Source organism: Myodes glareolus, chromosome 22 (assembly GCF_982192425.1).
Source record: "Myodes glareolus chromosome 22, mMyoGla1.1, whole genome shotgun sequence".
Classification (NCBI taxonomy): Eukaryota; Metazoa; Chordata; class Mammalia; order Rodentia; family Cricetidae; genus Myodes; species Myodes glareolus.
This window is the reverse complement of record NC_142047.1, coordinates 8,852,846-8,871,652: the sequence shown is the minus strand read 5'-3', so window position 1 is coordinate 8,871,652 and position 18,807 is coordinate 8,852,846. Positions and strand designations below refer to the sequence as shown.

At 42.6% G+C, this 18,807-nt stretch overlaps 2 protein-coding genes across 2 annotated transcripts; both read left to right on the top strand.

The window, feature by feature from the left end:
- Positions 1–537: 537 nt before the first annotated feature.
- On the top strand, positions 538–6,994 carry LOC148118405 (transmembrane protein 184C-like). Its single transcript, XM_087900165.1, has 4 exons — positions 538–954; positions 4,242–4,372; positions 4,465–4,501; positions 6,048–6,994. Exons 1-4 carry the CDS (start codon positions 871–873, stop codon positions 6,255–6,257), a joined length of 462 nt encoding a protein of 153 aa, XP_087756291.1. The 5' UTR covers positions 538–870; the 3' UTR covers positions 6,258–6,994.
- LOC125408856 (transmembrane protein 184C) lies at positions 6,493–17,300 on the top strand. The gene is made up of 5 exons (XM_087900625.1): positions 6,493–6,509; positions 7,020–7,094; positions 15,886–15,985; positions 16,398–16,569; positions 16,990–17,300. The coding sequence occupies exons 1-5, from the start codon at positions 6,493–6,495 to the stop codon at positions 17,298–17,300; spliced, it is 675 nt and encodes a 224-aa protein (XP_087756751.1).
- Positions 17,301–18,807: the final 1,507 nt, after the last annotated feature.

The window sequence follows — 18,807 nt, the reverse complement described above, 5'->3', positions numbered from 1 at the left end:
TCTGTCTTTTTCCAGCTGGTTTCCCTAAAGACAACTGGAGAGCCGTCTGGGAAAAAGGCTGTCTCAAGTTCGCTCCACAGTGTTCACTAAAACTTTCCGTTAGGTGGAATAAAGTCCAAAGAATGAAGAAGGTGTTTCTGAAAGGGTCTCAGTTCCTACAACCCCACTCAGGCTCCACCAAGTCAGCTAAACCACTCGTCCTCCTCCACCATCCCCTGCATCCCTCCTCCCAGCCTCCGGTAACCTAGGTTACACTCACGCCCTTCCTCTGTAGCTGACCAGTCAGTCATAAAGACTTGATGTTACCTGAAAGGGTTTGCCTACCTTGAAGCTCCCTGCCGGTCATTGGCTTTGGCGTCCGAAACGGAAGCGGACTCATTTCTATGGAAGATGAATTCCACTATTGTGGAAGTTCCGGAAGCGTGAGTGAGGGAGTCAAGGGCCTGGTCTTCAAGGGGCGGAGACTCGCCTGCCAGAGCAGCGGGGAGGGAGTGGCTGGCTTCCAGCGACAGGTGGCACCCCCCAGGTCACCCCGGCTGTCCTCGGGGCCATGATGCAGCCAACACTTTTGGCTATCCTAGTGAGCTGCTACTTCGCCGCTGAGGACCGGGTGCACGCCGGTTAGCTGGCGAGTATGCAGCCCGCATCTGCAAGCATCCCGAGTTGTCGCCTTGCGGCAGTCGGAACCACAGTGCGACCCGAGGACGCAATGCCAGTGGCTGCTGAATTTTCCCTTGTAGAGAGCCAGAGGAGAAAAAGAAAGAAAAAGAGAACGCACCAAAATCTCCGTTTGGTTCATTTTTTGACTTGTGCAACACTAATTTGTTCAAAATATGCTGCGTCTGTACCCAGAAATATTGGAGGCGGTGGATGCGACCCCTGATTGTAGTTGTTTGCATCATTGCAATCCTCGTCTCTGTTCCCTTGTGTGTTTGGGAACTTCAAAAACTAAAGGTAGGAGGGTTGCCCTCTCATGCTTGGGGTCTGAAAAACATTTCGTCTTTGAACATACAGACCTGTCTGATTTTACTTTTGCCCCTACAACTGGAGGTGGGACCGGGTGGAGAAAATAGTTAATGTTGCTGCTTAGAGTGCTTTGCCGATACCCATTAATTCCCAGAGAACTCCTCTTGAAATCAGATCTGCTGTGTAGATATTGATCTTAACCAGATAAAATAAACTGTCTTGAAAGCTACTTTCTGGATTTCAGAAGCTCTTACTGAAACGAAAGGATTCCCTTTAGTTTGACTTGTTAATTGTTTTTATGTTTGAAGTTCCGTCTTTTATTGATTTCTTTCTTTAATGGGATAAAGTCTCATGTAGACCATGCTTTTTGAAATTTGCCTTGTAGCCTAGAGTAATCCTCCAAGCACATTCAGATTGCTTCTGATTATTGAACGCTGGGGATGGAACCCAGGGCTGTGTGCATTTGAGGCATGTAAGCATTCTCCCACCTGAGCAACATTCCCAGACTTAAAGTTACTCCTCAGTCAAGGGAAAAGTTTTACTAAAGTTCATTGTGTCTTCCTTCCTTCCTTCTTTCCTTCCTTCCTTCTTTCCTTCCTTCCTTCCTTTCTTCCTTTCTCAGTCAAGGGAAAAGTTTTACTAAAGTTCCTTGTGTATTCATTTGTTCTTCCTCCCTCCTTCCCTTCTTCCCTCCTTCCCTCCCTTCCTTTCTTTCTTTTCTTAAATGTATTTGTTGGTGTTTTCACGGAATGGCCCGGTTGTGGAGGTCAAAGAACAGACAAGTTGGGGGAGTTGGTTCTCTCCTTCCTTCATGAGTGCAGAGTGAGGACTGAGTGCAAGGGGTCAGTGCAGTGTTGGAGGCAAGCACCTTAGCGGAGCCATCTCTCTGACCCACCCTTCATTATTTGTTGATGTCATGCTGTGACATTAGTAAAGCATTGCAAGCTGCATACCTAACATATCTATGTGTATAAAAGGAACTTAGAATTATTGATTAATTAATTAATAACCAGAAAGTACTTTTATTGAGAAACACTTATTTTGGAAGAGTTATGACATACCATGTAGATGACTCCCCCCTTTGATTGTGAAAAATATTTTAGTTAAACAATGTGTCTAGACATATTTGTAGGGTGCTTTTGTTCACTAAACTTTTATTGGCTTCTCTTATAGTCCATTTAGCTAGTTCAGGCTATTAAAATATGACATTAAATAGTTCTCATTTGTTAAGTTTTTAGGTTATTTGAAATTTGTTGTCCATATTTGGGTATAGCAATCTTAATATAAATATAATTTCCTCATTTAGTAGTCCTTGGACTATAGTATAGAAAGGTAAGCGAAATGTGTACCCTTTCTGCTTAAGACTTCTCTTAGTTGTGAGCTGCAGTTTCAAAGCGCCTCTAACCTTTCAGACCAATTCTGATCTGCAGTGTAAACTGCCAACACCCCAAGTCAAGTCCCTCAAGTTCCAATAGGGATGTCTAATGGAGGGTGTGCAGGTGAGCCTGTCATACTGCACTGGACATGCAAGTCTAGACCTCAGAGCCGCTACAGCTGCAGTTACTTGTCTTGTTTTGTCTGCTCTCTCTGCCCTAAGAAAATGCCATAACCTGGACTGTGAAGATGGCTCAGCAGGTAACGCAATAGCCAGGAAAGCCTGACCCCGAGTCCATAGCCAACATAAACGATGTCCATGGCAAGAGGAAGGTAGACACATAATTTCCTAGAAGCTTGCCAGCCGTCTGGCCTAGCATATGCAGCACAGCAGCAGAAACAAGACAGACCCTGGCTCACAAGGTGGGAGGAGAGCCGATTTCCCAGAGTTGTCCTCTGACCTGCACACGTGCACTCACACATGCACACCTGTACCCACACCTGCACTCACACACGTGAAAGCACATGTTTATGAACTGAGTGTCTTCAACAGGAATTTATCTTTTCACAGTCCTGAAAGCTATTTTGGAGTCAGATATCATGGAGGCCAGAGGGGTTGCTCTCTGGGGAGGGTGCTCTCAGGTCACAGGTGGCCATGCTTTTGCTGAATCCTCAGGTTGTTGCCCGTCTCATTTTATGATCACCAGCCCTATGAGACTATGACCTCATTTCACCTAACTCACTTCCCATCAGCCTTATGCCCAAATAAGGCCGTTTGCATTAGAGGTTAGGCCTCAACCTCTGAAAGGGGAGCACACCTAGGTACTCCCCTAAGTGTACTCCTAGGTGTGGTTAGACTTCAGTCAATGTCCTCAGATAAAGAATGCTTTAGATCAGGAACGCGGAGAAGGAACAATGGCAAAGGACCTGGCACCAGTATTTCACAGGAAATTACAAAGAACAAAGTGAATGCCAGGGAAGGAGGGTTTGGGGAACATTTTGACTGGTGTCCATTGTTGCCACCCTGTCTATCACGTTTCACAAGTAGAAAGGTCATTGGGAGCTCAGTGATTTCACTGCAGTTGAAGGACTAAAGTCAGAACAGAATTGTTTAGGTGGGAATGTGTGGTGGAAGCTTAGAATCCGGAGGATCTTTGAGTTTTGAAGATTTGACTCTGAAGGGCCCTGAGAAATGATAGCACAATGGGCAGAGAAGACTGGGATTGCAAAGACTTTGTTTTGTGTTTAAGGTAAGAGGTATTAGCTAGAGCATTTCCTCAAGATCGCTCTCATTCATTCTGTAACTATGATTTTATTGAACCCTCTGAGGAATCTCCAAGTACAGGAGATTCCCTCTGTGGACGAGGACACCGAGGCAGAGAGAAGTGCCCACAGCGGTGGCTGTGGTGACTCGTTTTTCCTGTCGCGTGGTTTATAACTGCTCGACATGGAACTTTCCTCCTAGCAGCACTCTGTGAGGACACTTGGTCTGCATCAGTCCTCGGCACATAGGGTGCTGGGCCTCACTCAGACATCATGGCAGTGGGCAGAGATAGTGTGGGGATGTTTTGTTTTGTTCGAGGAGGGTTCTTTTGTTGGTTGTCCCAGAGCCTCCCAAGTCTTTGAGACTAAAGGTGTGTGCTCTCGCACCCCCTAACTCCAGGTGCAAGGACTCTAGCGCCCTCTTCTGGCCTCAGCAGATACCCACACATGCACATACCCCCACACAGACACAAACATACATAGAATTTTTTAAAAAGTAAATCTTTTTTAAAAATTCCTACTACTTATTTTGGAAATGCCAAGCGGATTACAAATCAAGTGGAAACAGAAGAAATAAATATTGACCTTTATAGTTTTAATATCAGAATCTAAACTAATGCATTCTTTTGTTTTTCAAGGTTGGAATACAGACTAAAGCATGGTCCATCGCGCTTATCTTTCTGGTGTTGACAATCCTTGTGTCCTCATGGGGGATTGTGCAGCACTTAGTGCATTACACGCAACCAGAACTTCAGAAACCTATTATAAGGTCAAATCTTAATATATTTGCTACTACTAGTGTTGACTGACATAATTCATAAACATGATATTAAACGTTATTATATGTTTTACTTTCGATAGGATCCTTTGTATGGCCCCAATATACAGTTTGGCTAGTGTAAGTATATTTTATTGTATTGCATTACCAATTCTTGGGCTGGAGAGATACCTCTCCCTCTCTCTCTCTTTTTATTTTTGAGATAAGGGTCTCACTGTATTTCTGGCTGTCCTGGAACTCACTCTGGAGACCAGGTTGACCCTGAACTTACAGAGGGCGCCCAGTTTTTTGACAGAGGTTTCTGTCTCCCCTAGTCCTACAGCTATTCAATCCCAAAGAAGCACACAGCACTCTACATTAATTATGAACTGGTTGGCTTATTATCTCAGGCTTCTTATTAACTAATTCTTATATCTTATATTGGCTCGTAATTCTTGTCTGTGTTAGCCACATGGCTCAGTACGTTATATCAGTGAGGCAGTTTCCTCTTGCTTCCTCTGCAGCTGAGTGAGGACTGCAGACTGAATCTCTCCTCTTCCCAGAATTCTCCAGTTCTCGTCGCCCAACCTATACTTCCTGCTTTATGAAAATACAATTGACAGGGTACAGACCATTGCCCCACAGAACTTGTCTGTCTCCCTAGTGCTGCTGGGATTAAAGGCCTAGACCACTGCAACTGCCTAAGCTCACTTTTTTTTCAATGTTAGCAAAGAAGATAATGTAATGAAAGATGAAGCTGTTTCAAATATTTTTAATGTGTAGCTCTTTTCCTACGATTGTCTGAAAGACATTGGTAGGCATATTGCAGGGATGCATCTCTCACCACTACTCTTTAATATATGCTTGAATTAATAATAGTGACAGCCCTGGAGGTTGAGGAGATAGGGGTGCAGGTAAGAGAACCTCCATGAGTTCAAGACCCGCCTGGTCTGTATAGTGAGTTCCAGAGTACAGACCTGGGGTCAGGAGCTGTTTCACGTGTATCTGCTCCAGGGTTGGCTGAACCCATAGATACAGATTCTCAAGGATCACTATCGCGCTTTTCCATTATTAAGTATTTTATTTGTCACCTCCCCCCCCCCAAAGAGGAGAAAACGGAAAGGACAAAAGACTTTCCACAGGGGATGTAACTACTCTGGTGGTTAGTTATAAAGAAAATGGCTTTAGCCATGTGCACACCTTTAATCCCATATGTCAGGTGGAACTCTGTGAGGTAGAGGCCAGCCTGGTCTACCTAGTGAGTTCCAAAATATCCAGGTTACATAGATCCTGTCTGATAAAGAAACAAGAAAGACACACACGCACATACAGATCTCTTCAGGAGTATTTTCTATGATCATTTTTCCCTTAATTTCAGATAACTTAAGAATGCAATTAATGAACTTCTCTTTTATATTCCTTATTTACCCCAGCACTACCTTTTCTGTTAGCTGTATTGAAGCTGCTTGTTGCACATTAAGGCATGTGTTACGGGGCTGGGGATGCAGCTCAGTGATGGGATGCAGCCTTGCATTCCCTGGCCTCCTCCCCAAGTGAATCCATTCTGGATTATGTCAGTTTGCAGCAAGCATGGGACGCGATCTCCGGGCTCTAGAGTTAGCTTCTGTGAGTGGGGTGAATTCACGTTATGTGGGCGACAGGTCTTTAATGTCTTGTTTTCTCATAGTGGTTAGCTTTAAAAAACCCAAAAACCGCCATCAACCTGGACACCTTGAGGGACTGCTACGAAGCTTTGGTGATTTATAGTCTAATGGTATTTTTAAACAATCACCTAAGGCTCCGATTCGCCAACGTGATGCTACACCTGGAAGGTAAAGATCAGCAACAGCATCTCCCTCCTCTGTGCTGTTGTCCACCCTGGCCTATGGGAGAGTAAGTATGTTTGTCTTTAGTGAGCCTCCGCGTGGGCTTTAAATATCAGTCAGCTGTTTTTATTGTTGTTTTGTTTTCTTTTTATGTTGCAAGCGATCACTCAGGTAGAAAGGTTCATCAGTGTATTGTAGGAGAAAACCTTAGAAAACATTTAGTCAGCATCCTTTTACAGCTGGGAATAGGAACCTCCGTGATCTTGTCTGTGATCACACAGTTAATTGTCTCGCTGCTGGGACAAAATGACTGACAAGAGCAAGTAAGGAACAGAGTTTGTGGGGCCAGTCCATTGTGGTGGGAAGGCACGTGGCCGGTGCACCTGCTGTCAGGAAGTCGAGGAAAGCCGGTGCTCAGCTCACCGCTTCCTCTGTGCAGTCCAGGCCACAACCTGGAGAATATGCTGCCACCCTCGGTGGTTCCCCTGTCCCAGGAAATCTTTCTGTGAACACATTCTTACATATACACAGGTACATATGCACAGTTGATCTGTGCCTCAGTTTCTCTCCTGGAGTGTGTGTGTGTTAGAGCTTTCATTGTCACTTCTAGCAAAAAATTCTGAGATAATCGGGTTTATTTGGACTGTTGATCAGATCATTGGGTCCTGTTGATTAGAGGTATGTCATGGCAAGATTGGGAAACAAGGAAAGACCAAGGTCCCAGTACTTTCTACTCCTTCTGTTCTGCACCTTGTGAGTGACTGTAATTTGGAGGCTTTGAGATGCTCTGATGCCACTGAGTAGTTGAACTTTGGTGTTCTCTTCTCTTGCAGAGTGATGATTTATCGCTGCAAACTAGGAGTATCGCAGTACATTGTGGTCAGACTGATCACCACTGTGATAGCGTTGTAAGTGTGACCTTTCTGGAGCTGGGTTTTTTATCTTCCTGATACTTGGCAGGGACTATAGCTCAGTTGATAGGAGTGTTTGCTTTGCATGCACAAAGCCTTGGGTTTAATTCCACAGAAACCAAGTGTAGTGATTCATGTCAAATAATCCTAGCACTTGAAGGTAGAGTCAGGAGAATTGAGAGTTCAAGGTCAGACTGGGCCCTGTCTTAAAAAATAAGTTATGTTTTTAATTGGGAAAAAACAAGAAGAAAATCAATATTGATTAATAATGTAAATCCATATGTAAAAGCTGGATTCTATTACAGTGAACAATGCAAGAATTGTCACAAGATTTACATTCTTTTGAGAGCAGGCTGTAAAACACAAAATCTAAAATCTCCTTTGGGTTAACCAAACAGGTTTTTTTTCTACCTTGTTAAGAGTTACTAGGAGCTGGGCGGTGGTGGCACGCACCTTTAATCCCAGCATTTGGAAGGCAGAGGCAGGAGAATCTCAGTGAGTTCAAGCCAGTCTGGTCTACAGAGTGAGTTTGAGGACAGCCAGGACCACACAGAGAAACCCTGTCTCAAAAAAAAAAAAAAATTTATTAGGAGCACTGTCTTTTGTTACAAGGAGCAGGGGCCCCTTGTTTGTCCCGGCCACCCAGCTAACTTACACCTGAAATAACCACACAAAAACTATTAATGAAAACTGCTTGGCCGTTAGCTCTAACTTCTTATTGGCTAACTCTTACATATTAGTTTAACCCATCTCTGTTAATCTGTGTATCACCACGTGGCAGTGGCTTACTGGAGATTGTAATCAGCATCCATCTCAGGCAGAGGATCCATGGCTTCTCTCTGACTCTCCTTTCTTTCTCCCAACATTCAGTTCTGTTTTCTCCACCTACCTAAGTTCCACCCTATCAAGTAGGCCAAAGCATTTTCTTTATTTATTAACCAATGAAAGCCACACGCAAACAGAAGGACCTTCTACACCAGTCTTTTACTGGTGTCACCTTTCATCCCAGCACTGAGGAGGCAGAGGGAAGCAGCTCTCTGTGAGTTTGAGGCCAGCCTGGTCTTCATAGACAAAAACCATTTGATGTCAAAATATGAAGCATAATCAAACTACCTCGGAAACGTTCCCCAAAATATCCAAAGTGTCGATTTATATGATTCCTTGGTTAGACCTCAGAGTTCTGCCGTTCACAAAATAAAGACAGCCACGCTGAAACACACCAGGTCAGCTCTTTGTTCTACCTTCCAGCTGGAGTGCTTTATGGCTTAAGCTTTGTTTGTTTGCTGCTTAGAAACCAGATGAGCGCAAGATCCAGTACTTAGGCTAAAAATTACTTGCGGGGGGTGGGGGTGTCTGGGTCTGCAGATAGATACACATCTACCAGATAGTTTACAGGGAAAAGGTGAGCTGGCATCAATGTTTATCCGTCACACTTTCCAAAATCAGGCCTTGTCTTTTGAAGTTAGTGATGATTCTCTAGTTTAATGACGCTGGGTTTGTCATTCCTTTAAGGTAGAAGGAATAATGATATCATACACATCTAGAAGAATGTTTCTCTGTCCGTGACCAGAGTCAAGAGATGATCCATAGCACTGCTGAAGTAAATGGTCTCAGAAATCTAAGAAGTGCTGCCATCATCCCTTACGTGTGTGTTCAGGGTTAAGAGCACCCCGTACTCCTGCAAAGGACTCGGGTTCAGTAAAATCTAGGGCCAGCGTGGCCAGCACCCTTTTCTGGCCTCCAAAGGCACTGCACACACACTGTGCACAGGTCTGCATGCAGTAGAACATTCATATACATAAAATAAGTCTCTAAAGGAGACATTAAGATATGGGTTTCCTTGGTTAGTCATAATGTTGATTTTTGCCATTTTTAAGGGTATGTGAGCTCGTTGGTGTCTACGGTGAAGGGCACTTTAGTTTCTCCAGTGCTTGGACTTACTTGGGTATATTAAATACCCTGTCACAAGTGGTAAGTAAATCATCATTCCCCGTAGCTGTACTAAGTTAGTTTCTGTTGCTGAGTATTATCAGGCACTTTTCTTGAGAAAAATATTACCTTTTAATTTGTACATGGAATTTGAAACAGCTTTAATGTATATAAAAGTACGGTAATATGTTCATGGATGGTTTGGTGATTACATGCACACCTGTTTGCCCTTGTTACTGCATAGCTGTGGGTAAAAGCATTGTGTGCTTCTAAATGAGCAGACCATAACACAGTCAGCCTGTTCAGTTAGAGGGAAAGTCTAATTGGTGCAAAAGGATAAAGTTTAAATAAAAATGGAAGGATTCACCAGGTGGTGGTGATACACTCCTTTAATCCCAGCATAAAGGCAAATCTCTGAGTTTGAGACTAGCTGGGTCTACAGAGTGAGTTCCAGGACAGCCAGGGCTACACAAAGAAACCCTGTCTCAAAAAAACACAAAAAAGAAAAGTAAAAGAAAGAACTCAATTGTCTGATCTGTATTTAGAATTAAAGGAAAATAAAGACTGAAGTTTTTTTGGTTTATGTTTGTTTTGATTTTTCTCTGTGTAACGGTTCTTCTAGCTGTCCTGGAACTTGCTTTGTAGACCAGGCTGGCCTCAAACTCACAGAGATCTGCCTTCCTCCACCTCCCAAGTGCTGGGATTAAAGGCATGCACCACCACTGCCCGCCAAGACTGAAGTATTTAAAAAAAAAAAATGGGTGCTGTTCTAGGAACTTAAGGGCTGTAAGGAGTGTCTTTGGGTGGTGCTTCCTTAAGTGTAGTAACTGAAATACAGTGGCCCACACACAGTGTTGGAAGTTTATAATGGTTCGGGTCATGGCAGCGCATGCCTTCAATCCCAGAAGGTAGGAGGCAGGGGCAGGCAGATCTGAGTGTGAGGCCAGCCTGGTCTATAAAATGAGTTCCAGGACAGCCAGTGCTACATAGAGAAAGCCTGTCTCAAAACACGCAAAACAAACAAAACCATTTTTAATGGAAATAAATGTGGTATGTCTCCAGAGATTTCCCTCATGTTGCCGTCATGACCTGTAGTCCTTTTTCTGGAAATGTAGTCTACAGAAATGATCTGAAGTGCTTTGCCTTCTAGAATGTAATACCCATTATAAGAAAGGACTAAGCTCTTCATTGGGTGGGCATAGTTTGTTCTTCCCAGTGGCATTTAGATAGATATTAAAAGTAATATTTAAGAAAAACGCACAAAAGTCAGCTACTTTTATTTGAAAAGAGTATTGGGGAACAAAATTTTATTTTAGTTCATGACAGATGTTAGAAAATTGGGTTGTGACTGGTGGAGTGTGGAGTGTTTGCCTAGCACACAACCCTGGGTATTATCCCAGCCTAATAGGGTAACAGTTCATAAGTACAGAGAAATGGCTCGGTGCCGAGAGTCAGTTTGTTTTGGTTTTTGTTGTTGCTGTTGCTTTAGAGTTTTTGAGACAGGGTTTCTCCGTAGTTTTGGAGCCTGTCGTGAAACTTGGTCTGTAGACCAGGCTGGCCTCGAGCTCACCGAGGTCCACCTGCCTCTGCCTCCTGAGTGCTGGTATTAAAGGTGTGTGCCGCCACCGCTAGGCCCTCAATTTATTTTTTTTTTGGTTTTTTTTTTTTATCAGTACTAGAGCTAGAACCCAGGGCCCGTGAGTGTAGGACACGCACCTTGCTTGGCCCTGACTCCACTGCAAGGATCTGAAGAAGGATCCTTACTGCTTTCCTTTCCTGGAGTAGTTTAAATCATAAAGTGTCTTATCATTTTAATGGGGAAAGTAAGCTTTCAGAGATGCTTCTTGCTGTTGAAGTCCTGGTTGGTTATTAGAACTGACTCTAACGTCATGAACATTTATTCTAAGAAGTCAGGCCAGCTGGACTAACAGACTGCTCTCAAGGAAATTTGTATGATGTAGATTTCATGGTCACAATTTTATTGAAACTGTACTTATTTAGTGTGTTGATTTATAAACCGTGTGTGTTGTGTAAATGTTACACAAGAGACTAGCTAATAATAATAATACTAAAACTACTACTACTAATAATAATAATAGAGTTTTTATAAAAGTAACGGTAATTTGTGTTTAAAAGCTTAACAGGTATGTTTCCCTTCTCTTTTGACTGAAGGAAATCTCTTCTTCTGTTCCTGTCATTTTTTTCATTGCTTGAATTACAGTATGTGAATACTTAGAAACATGTTCAGGGAAAATGTTCCATATGTCTTGAGAAATTTCACAGATATACCTCTGCAGTAACACATTGACTAATTAGCCTTAAGTTCCGCCTGGAATGTTCCTGTAGAGCAGGCTCTGGTTACGGCTTTAATAGTCAGTCCCTGTCTTTCTGCTGCAGAACGATGAATGTTGCTTTTGTTTCTAGTTTGCCGTGTACTGCGTCATGCTGTTTTACAAAGTGCTGGAAGAAGAGCTCAGTCCTATACAACCTTTTCGAAAATTTTTTTGCATTAAATTGGTAGTCATTGTCTCATTCTGGTAAGTATTGCGTGCTCTTAAATATTCTTTCTTTATAAACGCCAATAAAACTGTTGATTAAGGAAGTTTTTTACAGTAATGTGAAAACAATGCCAGACTCAGTGGTCCCAGCCCTTGGGAAATTGAGGCAGGACCACCAGTTCAAGGCCAGCCTGAACCAGGAAGACATCCTTGGGCTGGAGAGAGGCTCAGCAGTTAAGAGTTGGTTGCATATCCAGAGGATCGTAGTTTGTCCCCGGCAGCCATGCATGACGACTCACAACCTCATGTCACTCTAGTTCTAGGGACCTGAAGCCTTTCTGACCATGTGTAACACATGCACATACTTGCACAGTCTCAGTCTCTCTGTCTCTGTCTCTGTCTCTGTCTCTGTCTCTCTCTCTCTCTCACACACACACACACACACATGTGCTCTCACTCGCGCATCACAATTTTTTTTTTAAACCCATCCGTTTAGCTTTTGTAAGATTTACAAAAACAGGGCTGGAAAGATGGCTCAGCAGATAAGAGCCCTTGCTATTCTTTCAAAGGATCTGGGTTTAGTTCCCAACACCAACTAAGTTAGTGGTCACAACCCTTTGCAATTTCAGATCCAGGTCCTTCTAATGTCCTCTTCTGGTATCTGCAGATACTCTACTTATATATACATATGCAGGCCAAACTTACACAAATACCTTTTTTAATATTTATTTACGTATTATGTATACAATATTCTGTCTTTGTGTATGTCTGCGGGCCAGAATAGGGCACCAGACCTCATTACAGATGACTGTGAGCCACCATGCAGTTGCTGGGAATTGAAGTCAGGACTTTTGGAAGAGCAGGCAGTGCTCTTAACCACTGAGTCATCTCTCCAGCCCCTAAAAAACAGTTTTTAAAAGCATTTTAAAAACACAATCTTAGTCATGTGTGGTAGTATATACCTGTAGTCCCAACACTCAGGGTTAATCAAGAGAATCTCACATTGAGTTTGATGACAGCCTGCTCTATACAGCAAGATGTAGATTAGCCTATGACACGGTTTACGATCTTGTATCTAAACAATCAACGAAGCAATCAGATTGCCACTATGACATTTAAAAGATGAAGATAATTTGAGATAGCCTAACTGTCTTGATACCATCGTTAAAATTATAGTTCTCTTGGGTGTGGTAGTGTACCCTTTAATCCCAGCACTTTCCGGGGAGGCAGAAGCAGGTGGTTCTCTATGAGATCAAGGCTATCCGGGTGTACATAGCAAGTGTGAGGTCAGTCTGAGGTACACAGTGTAACCCTGTCTCAAAATGAATAAAATAAATTGCTTAAAATTATGATTGTCATGAATAAAACAGTATCAGTTTAGGAGAAGACATTTAATGGCATGGGCAAATGTTTATCAGTGCGTGTCCTTTAAAATACAAGGTTGGTTTGGAGATACATTTGAATGTCTGCATAGTGTATACAAGGCCCTACTGTCTGTCCTCAGTGTCACAAAGCAGACAAACAACCCTAGATGTAACATGAGGGCCGGCTTGTTGGAGTTTCTGTCCCGCCTGGTACCCCACAGCCAGCAAGTCCCAAAGAAAATCACACATAGTCTACATTAGGTTATAAACTGATTGGCACATTAGCTCAGTCTTCTTATTAACTAATTCTTTCATTTCAAGGTAACCCATATTTCTTGTCTGTGTTAGCCATGTGGCTTAGTACATTTTCCAGCAGGGCAGATTAAATCTTGCTTCTCTTTGTTCTGGGCAGGAATGGAGGAATGGGCTTCCTCCTTCCTAGCCTTCTCCTATTCTCATTGCCCTGTCTCTACTTCCTTCTTGACCCGCCTATACTTTCTGCCTGGCCAATCAGCCTTTTTTAAAATACATGATTGACAGAATACAGATAATTCTCCCACACCACTTCCCCCTCTTTTAAAAAAAAAAAAAAAGGAAAGTATCCATAGTCCATTTGTTGGTAATGTGGGCGTAGTATTCCAGGTTACTTCCGGCTGGTTGGGGGTGCTGATAATCTTACGGCGCCTTTAGAAAATTTAGAGTTATAATCAAGATCTGATCATCTCAGTCAGCATCTTGAATTTGTTCTGGATGTAGAAGTCAGACATCTGGGCCTTCTGTTCCTACTGGAGATTTCTCAGGTCGTCTTCTTTGATCAAACTGGATTTTTCTTTTTTTTATTTTAATATTTATTTATTTATTATGTATACAATATTCTGTCTGTGTGTCTGTCTGCAGGCCAGAGGAGGGCATCAGATATCAGCTCAGATGGCTGTGAGCCACCATGTGGTTGCTGGGAATTGAACTCAGGACCCTTGGAAGAGCAGGCAATGCTCTTAACCTCTGAGCCATCTCTCCAGCCCCCCAAACTGGATTTTTCTTAACTCAGAATGAATCCACAGCCTCTCATTTTCTGTGGAAACAAAAGCAAAATCTCTTCAGTTGAAGAGTCAAGGTATTTCAAAATACATATCTTGGGTTTGTTCAGCAGCATTTATAAGCAAAAGTCTTTTAGCATCTGTTGCTCCTTCCTCAGAATTCAAACAATTCAAAGAAAGTATAATAGTATACAGTGTCAAGATTCTCTGTGTATTTTCCATCTTTATGTGTCTTGACTTTAACCTGTATTTCTTTTTTTTTTTTTTTTTTTTTTTTTTTTTTGGTTTTTCGAGACAGGGTTTCTCTGTAGCTTTGGTGCCTGTCCTGGAACTAGCTCTTGTAGACCAGGCTAGCCTCGAACTCACAAAGATCCGCCCGCCTCTGCCTCCCGAGTGCTGGGATTAAAGGCGTGCGCCACCACCGCCCGGTTAACCTGTATTTCTTTTATTTTTACTTTTACTCTTTGAGACAGGTTGTCTGTATATCTTTGTCCTGGAATAACTCTGTAGACCAGGCTGTCCTTGAACTCACAGAGATCCACTTGCCTCTGCCTCCCAAGTGCTGGGATTAAAGGTGTCTGCCACCACACCCTGAATTCACAGAGGTCTGTCTCTGCCTTCCAGGTTTTGGGATTAAAGGCGTGTACCACCACACCCAACTACTCTCTTTTTTTATATACTTTTAAGAACTTTAACCTTTAGCCTGCATGTATTTTTAACACTCTGTAAACCATTTAGAGGTTTTTTCGTCTATGAATCTCTCTTTACTATATAATCTCTCTTTTTCTGACCACATGAGTCTTTATGGAGAGGATAAAGCCGTGGCTTTGATGGCTAGCCTCCTGCCCATTCCTTAGCTTTCCAGCATCTTTGCGAAGGTACCGGGTGTAGCCATTTTTATTGCCACAACTCTATGGCGTTTCAAGGTCCTTGCCAGCAAGCAAGCTGCAGCATTCTGCTCACAGACCACACTCAGTCGGATTGCCTGCCTGAAAGAGTCAGAGTTTGCCCTGGTAGGATGGCCCAGAAAGCTGACATTTTAAAACAATGCAACTTTTTTCCTGCTACGGGTGAAAACCTAAATGCTTTACTCTAGTCTTTCCAAAGCTTTCTCAGGCTTTCTGTGGATGCAGTTATCCACGTGGGTGCCATTCTGTAACATGAGGGCCGGTTTCTTGGGGTTTCTGTCCTGCCCGGTACCACACAGCCCGCAAGTCCCAAAGAAAATCACACAGAGTCTACATTAGGTAGACTCTTAGATAATTCTCCCACACCACCTAGACATGGTATTAGATTAGCAACAGGCTAGGTAATAAGAGTTACATAGGCAAATCTATCCAGTTTAGCAGTTCAGTAAGGGGAAAAGAGAAAAAAAATCATGGAATTGCACTGCCAGAGTAATGAATAGCATCTGAGGTCACATTCATGTGCAGTCTTCTACACAGCAAGGCCCTTGCTGTGCACACCAAAGAACTGAGATTGATCCCCAGCACCCATGTAAAAGCAGAAGTAGAGATCACAGCTGCCCCCTGGGACCCTGCCACACTAATCATAAAGGGAGGGGAATAAGACAGAGTGGTAGAGCTGTGGCTTGGGTCCGCAGGAAAAGAGGCTGCCATTGCCAAGTCTGACAGTGGGAGTTCCATCCAAGAGCCCACGGTAGATGGAAAGAAATGACGTCAGCGGGTTGTCCTCCGATCTCATACACGGCCGAAAATAAATAGTAACTTTTTTGATTCTAGTAATTATCCAGGTATGATGACACGTGCCTTTAATCTCAGCACTTGGGAGGCAAAAGTGGCTTGCATGTGTGTGCTACATGCCAGCCTTACTTGGGACCTTCCTCACACTTGTCCAGCAAGTGCTTTGCCCACCGAGCCACCTCCCTAACCTCTAATTTCTTAAAACAGCTGGTCATTTCATGATTTAGATTTGACATTTAACTCTTCTTGACATCCAGGCAAGCAGTGATTATAGCAGTGTTGGTTAAGGCTGGAGTTATATCGAAACAGCGAACATGGGAATGGGAAAGTGCCGAAGCTGTGGCCACAGGCCTTCAAGTAAGTAGGGCTGTCTCTGAACTCAGGGGGTTTACTGTTTAAGCTATTTAATGCAGTGATGCCCAGAACCTGCCAACGTGCAAACATTGGGCAAGACTGTTAGCTTACTCTGTAGTGAGGAGCGAGAACCCGAGAGAAATGGCCCATAGGAACTGATTGGTACTCATTTTATTCCTGGTCCACTTAATATCTGCATGGTGCCTTTCATTGCTTATGTAATACATTAAGAAATTCTTGAATGAGGGAAAGCAAAAGAGATGTAAATCTTGCTTGTGGGGAAAAATGTTGAAAAAGGAATATAAACTAGATTATATTTCAAAGTTATTAATACTCTAAGTAACTTTGAAAAGGTAGCAATTTGAAAAATTAGATCGAAGCCCAAAGATGTCTGATTTTTGTGTGGCTTTTGTAGGATTTCATCACTTGCATAGAGATGCTATTTGTGGCAGTTGCCCATAATTATTTGTTTTCGGTCGAACCCTACGTGCGAGAGGCAGTGAAAGGCTCCTGCTTCGACTCCTTCCTTGCCATGTGGGATGTGTCAGATATAAAATGTGATTTCTCGGAGCAAGTGAAACGTGTCGGTAAGTAACAGCTGTTTAACTTCTGTTAGTGTAAGTGTGTATATTGGGAAGGTAGGTTTGTGTGTGTGTGCGAGGGGTCAGAGATGAACCTCAGGTGTGTTCCCTCGGGATGTTCACCTTGGGTTTTGAAACAGGGCCTAGCTGTCCTGGGGCTCACAAATGGATGGCTGATCAGAGAGCCCCAGGGATCCTATATCTGCCTTGCTACCGAAGGGACTACAAACCCGTGGCACCCTGACCCAAATACGTAAGAGAAGGTCATTTACTCTAGTAATTTAAGAAATGAGAAAATGTGTAAAGCAGTGCCATGATACAGGCTCTTCAGATTTGGGGAAGACAAAGAAGGAAAGGGAGTGGTTAGAGAATTATGTTTACAGTACTAAAAATAACTTTGGCTATTAATTTTATATTATCTTATAGAAAGAACAGTGCGAGGGCATGCCAAAACAAAACGTTTCCCCGAAGACCCAGAACATACAGAATACACCAGTCTACTGTCTGCATTGCCTCGCAATGCAGGTTGTCCACGATCAAATACATCCTCACCCGTGGGCCAGTATCAGGACTTTGGACACACAATTAGTTCCATGAATATAACTACTGCAGCCATGCTGTATGAAGATATTACAAGTCTCATTAATGAAAAGAAGGGCCCTCCTGAAGATGCAGCTCAATATCCAGACATGCAGACCAATGAAGATACAGTTTATCCAGACAATGCAGGCCAATGAAGATAGAGTTTCTTCACAGGACACGCTCTCTGCAGACCTGCTGTCTGAAGATGCCATGAATGAAATCCAAGACGAGCAGGAGAAGGTATTTGGACCCTTCTTTCCTCTTGCCCCTGTTGAGTGCCAGATATCAGGGTGCTCTGTGTACTATGGATTGGTTGAAGAAAGAAGGCACTTCAAGATGAAATATTTTATTTTTGTTTTTCGAGACAGGGTTTCTCAGTATAGCCCTGGCTGTCCTGAAACTCGCACTGTAGACCAGGCTGGCTTTGAACTCACAAGGATCTGCCTGCCTCTGCCTCCTGAGTGCTAAGATTAAAGGTGCATGCCATCATTGTCCTGCCCAAGATGAAATCTTCAGGCCTGTGTGGCAGTAGGAGGGACCAACCGCTCTGCTGTACTAAACCCCCGAACAGCCATGCAAAGGTGTATTTACTGATTGTTAAACAAATATTTCCTCATACCAAGGTCTCTAATCTAATTTACATGTCTTACTGAAGGAGAGCTTCACATGCCCCCATGTCTCTAGTCCCTTATTATGTATTGTTTGCAATACACAATTAATATAAGTCTCAGATGTGCCTGAGGCACATATATAGTTCTAGATAAATTGAAACATCTCATTCATTATAGCATTTTGTATATCAGCATTATAAGATAATTATCAGTAAATGAAATAGATTTTTGTAGTATCAAGAGTATAGTGAGCTTTCAAATTCCTTCAGTTGTGCTTACAGGTATAACATTTGAAGGAAATATTGTTGTACAAATAGATGGACCTTGATAATGATAGCCAAAAACAACATTGTGGTTGTTAGTGAATTGGCTTGCTTTTTTCTTTTTGTAATTTTTTATGGAAATAGCTGAGTAATTAAAGACTCACATGGTAGGTAAAAGGGACAGGAACTTGAGAGGCTATTAAATGTTGATGAGAGTTACATTGAACACTAAGGACGTAGAGACTGAAACGCTCTTATGCATTAGGCTGTCAGCCTCGTTATTGAGTTAGGCTCCTACCATAACCAAGTGTTCTCAACAATTCCTCTGTCATATATTTTGCTGAAGATGTTCTGTACCTGGCTTGTGAGAAAACCAGTAGAATAATTTGAGTTGTGGCAGATAAGTGAAGGATTTCTTCTGATATAAATATCAGGCACACATTTGTGTTCTATTGAGTTAAACTGTTTTCATAATTAGAAATGTTTTAGGGACTTCAGGGGTGTGGGTAACTCAAGAGATCATGTTGAAAGAAAGGTTGTGGAGTGCTGTAAGACTTCTTTTAATATATACGAGGTAATAGACTAATGATTCAGTCTCCTAAATCAGTTTACCTTAGCTTGCTGTACACGTCACTTTTTTTGTGTGTGTGCCTTGATGGAAGGTGGAGAATGGCTGACCTGGGTATTTACTAATGCCATTTTTATCCTTTTAACCAAAGTAAGTGATTTGGAATTGATTGATAATTTGTTAGTCCTACTTTTTTACTCTTAAAATTTTTTTAAATAAA

Excerpts from the sequence above, each read along its gene's own strand:
- LOC148118405 (XM_087900165.1), top strand. The coding sequence starts at position 871 with ATGCGACCCCTGATTGTAGTTGTTTGCATCATTGCAATCCTCGTCTCT. Across the intron at positions 4,373-4,464 it reads CTTCAGAAACCTATTATAAG|GATCCTTTGTATGGCCCCAA; the intron begins GTCAAATCTTAA and ends TACTTTCGATAG. Across the intron at positions 4,502-6,047 it reads CAATATACAGTTTGGCTAGT|TGGTTAGCTTTAAAAAACCC; the intron begins GTAAGTATATTT and ends GTTTTCTCATAG.
- LOC125408856 (XM_087900625.1), top strand. Across the intron at positions 7,095-15,885 it reads ATCACCACTGTGATAGCGTT|GCAAGCAGTGATTATAGCAG; the intron begins GTAAGTGTGACC and ends CTTGACATCCAG. Across the intron at positions 15,986-16,397 it reads CTGTGGCCACAGGCCTTCAA|GATTTCATCACTTGCATAGA; the intron begins GTAAGTAGGGCT and ends TGGCTTTTGTAG.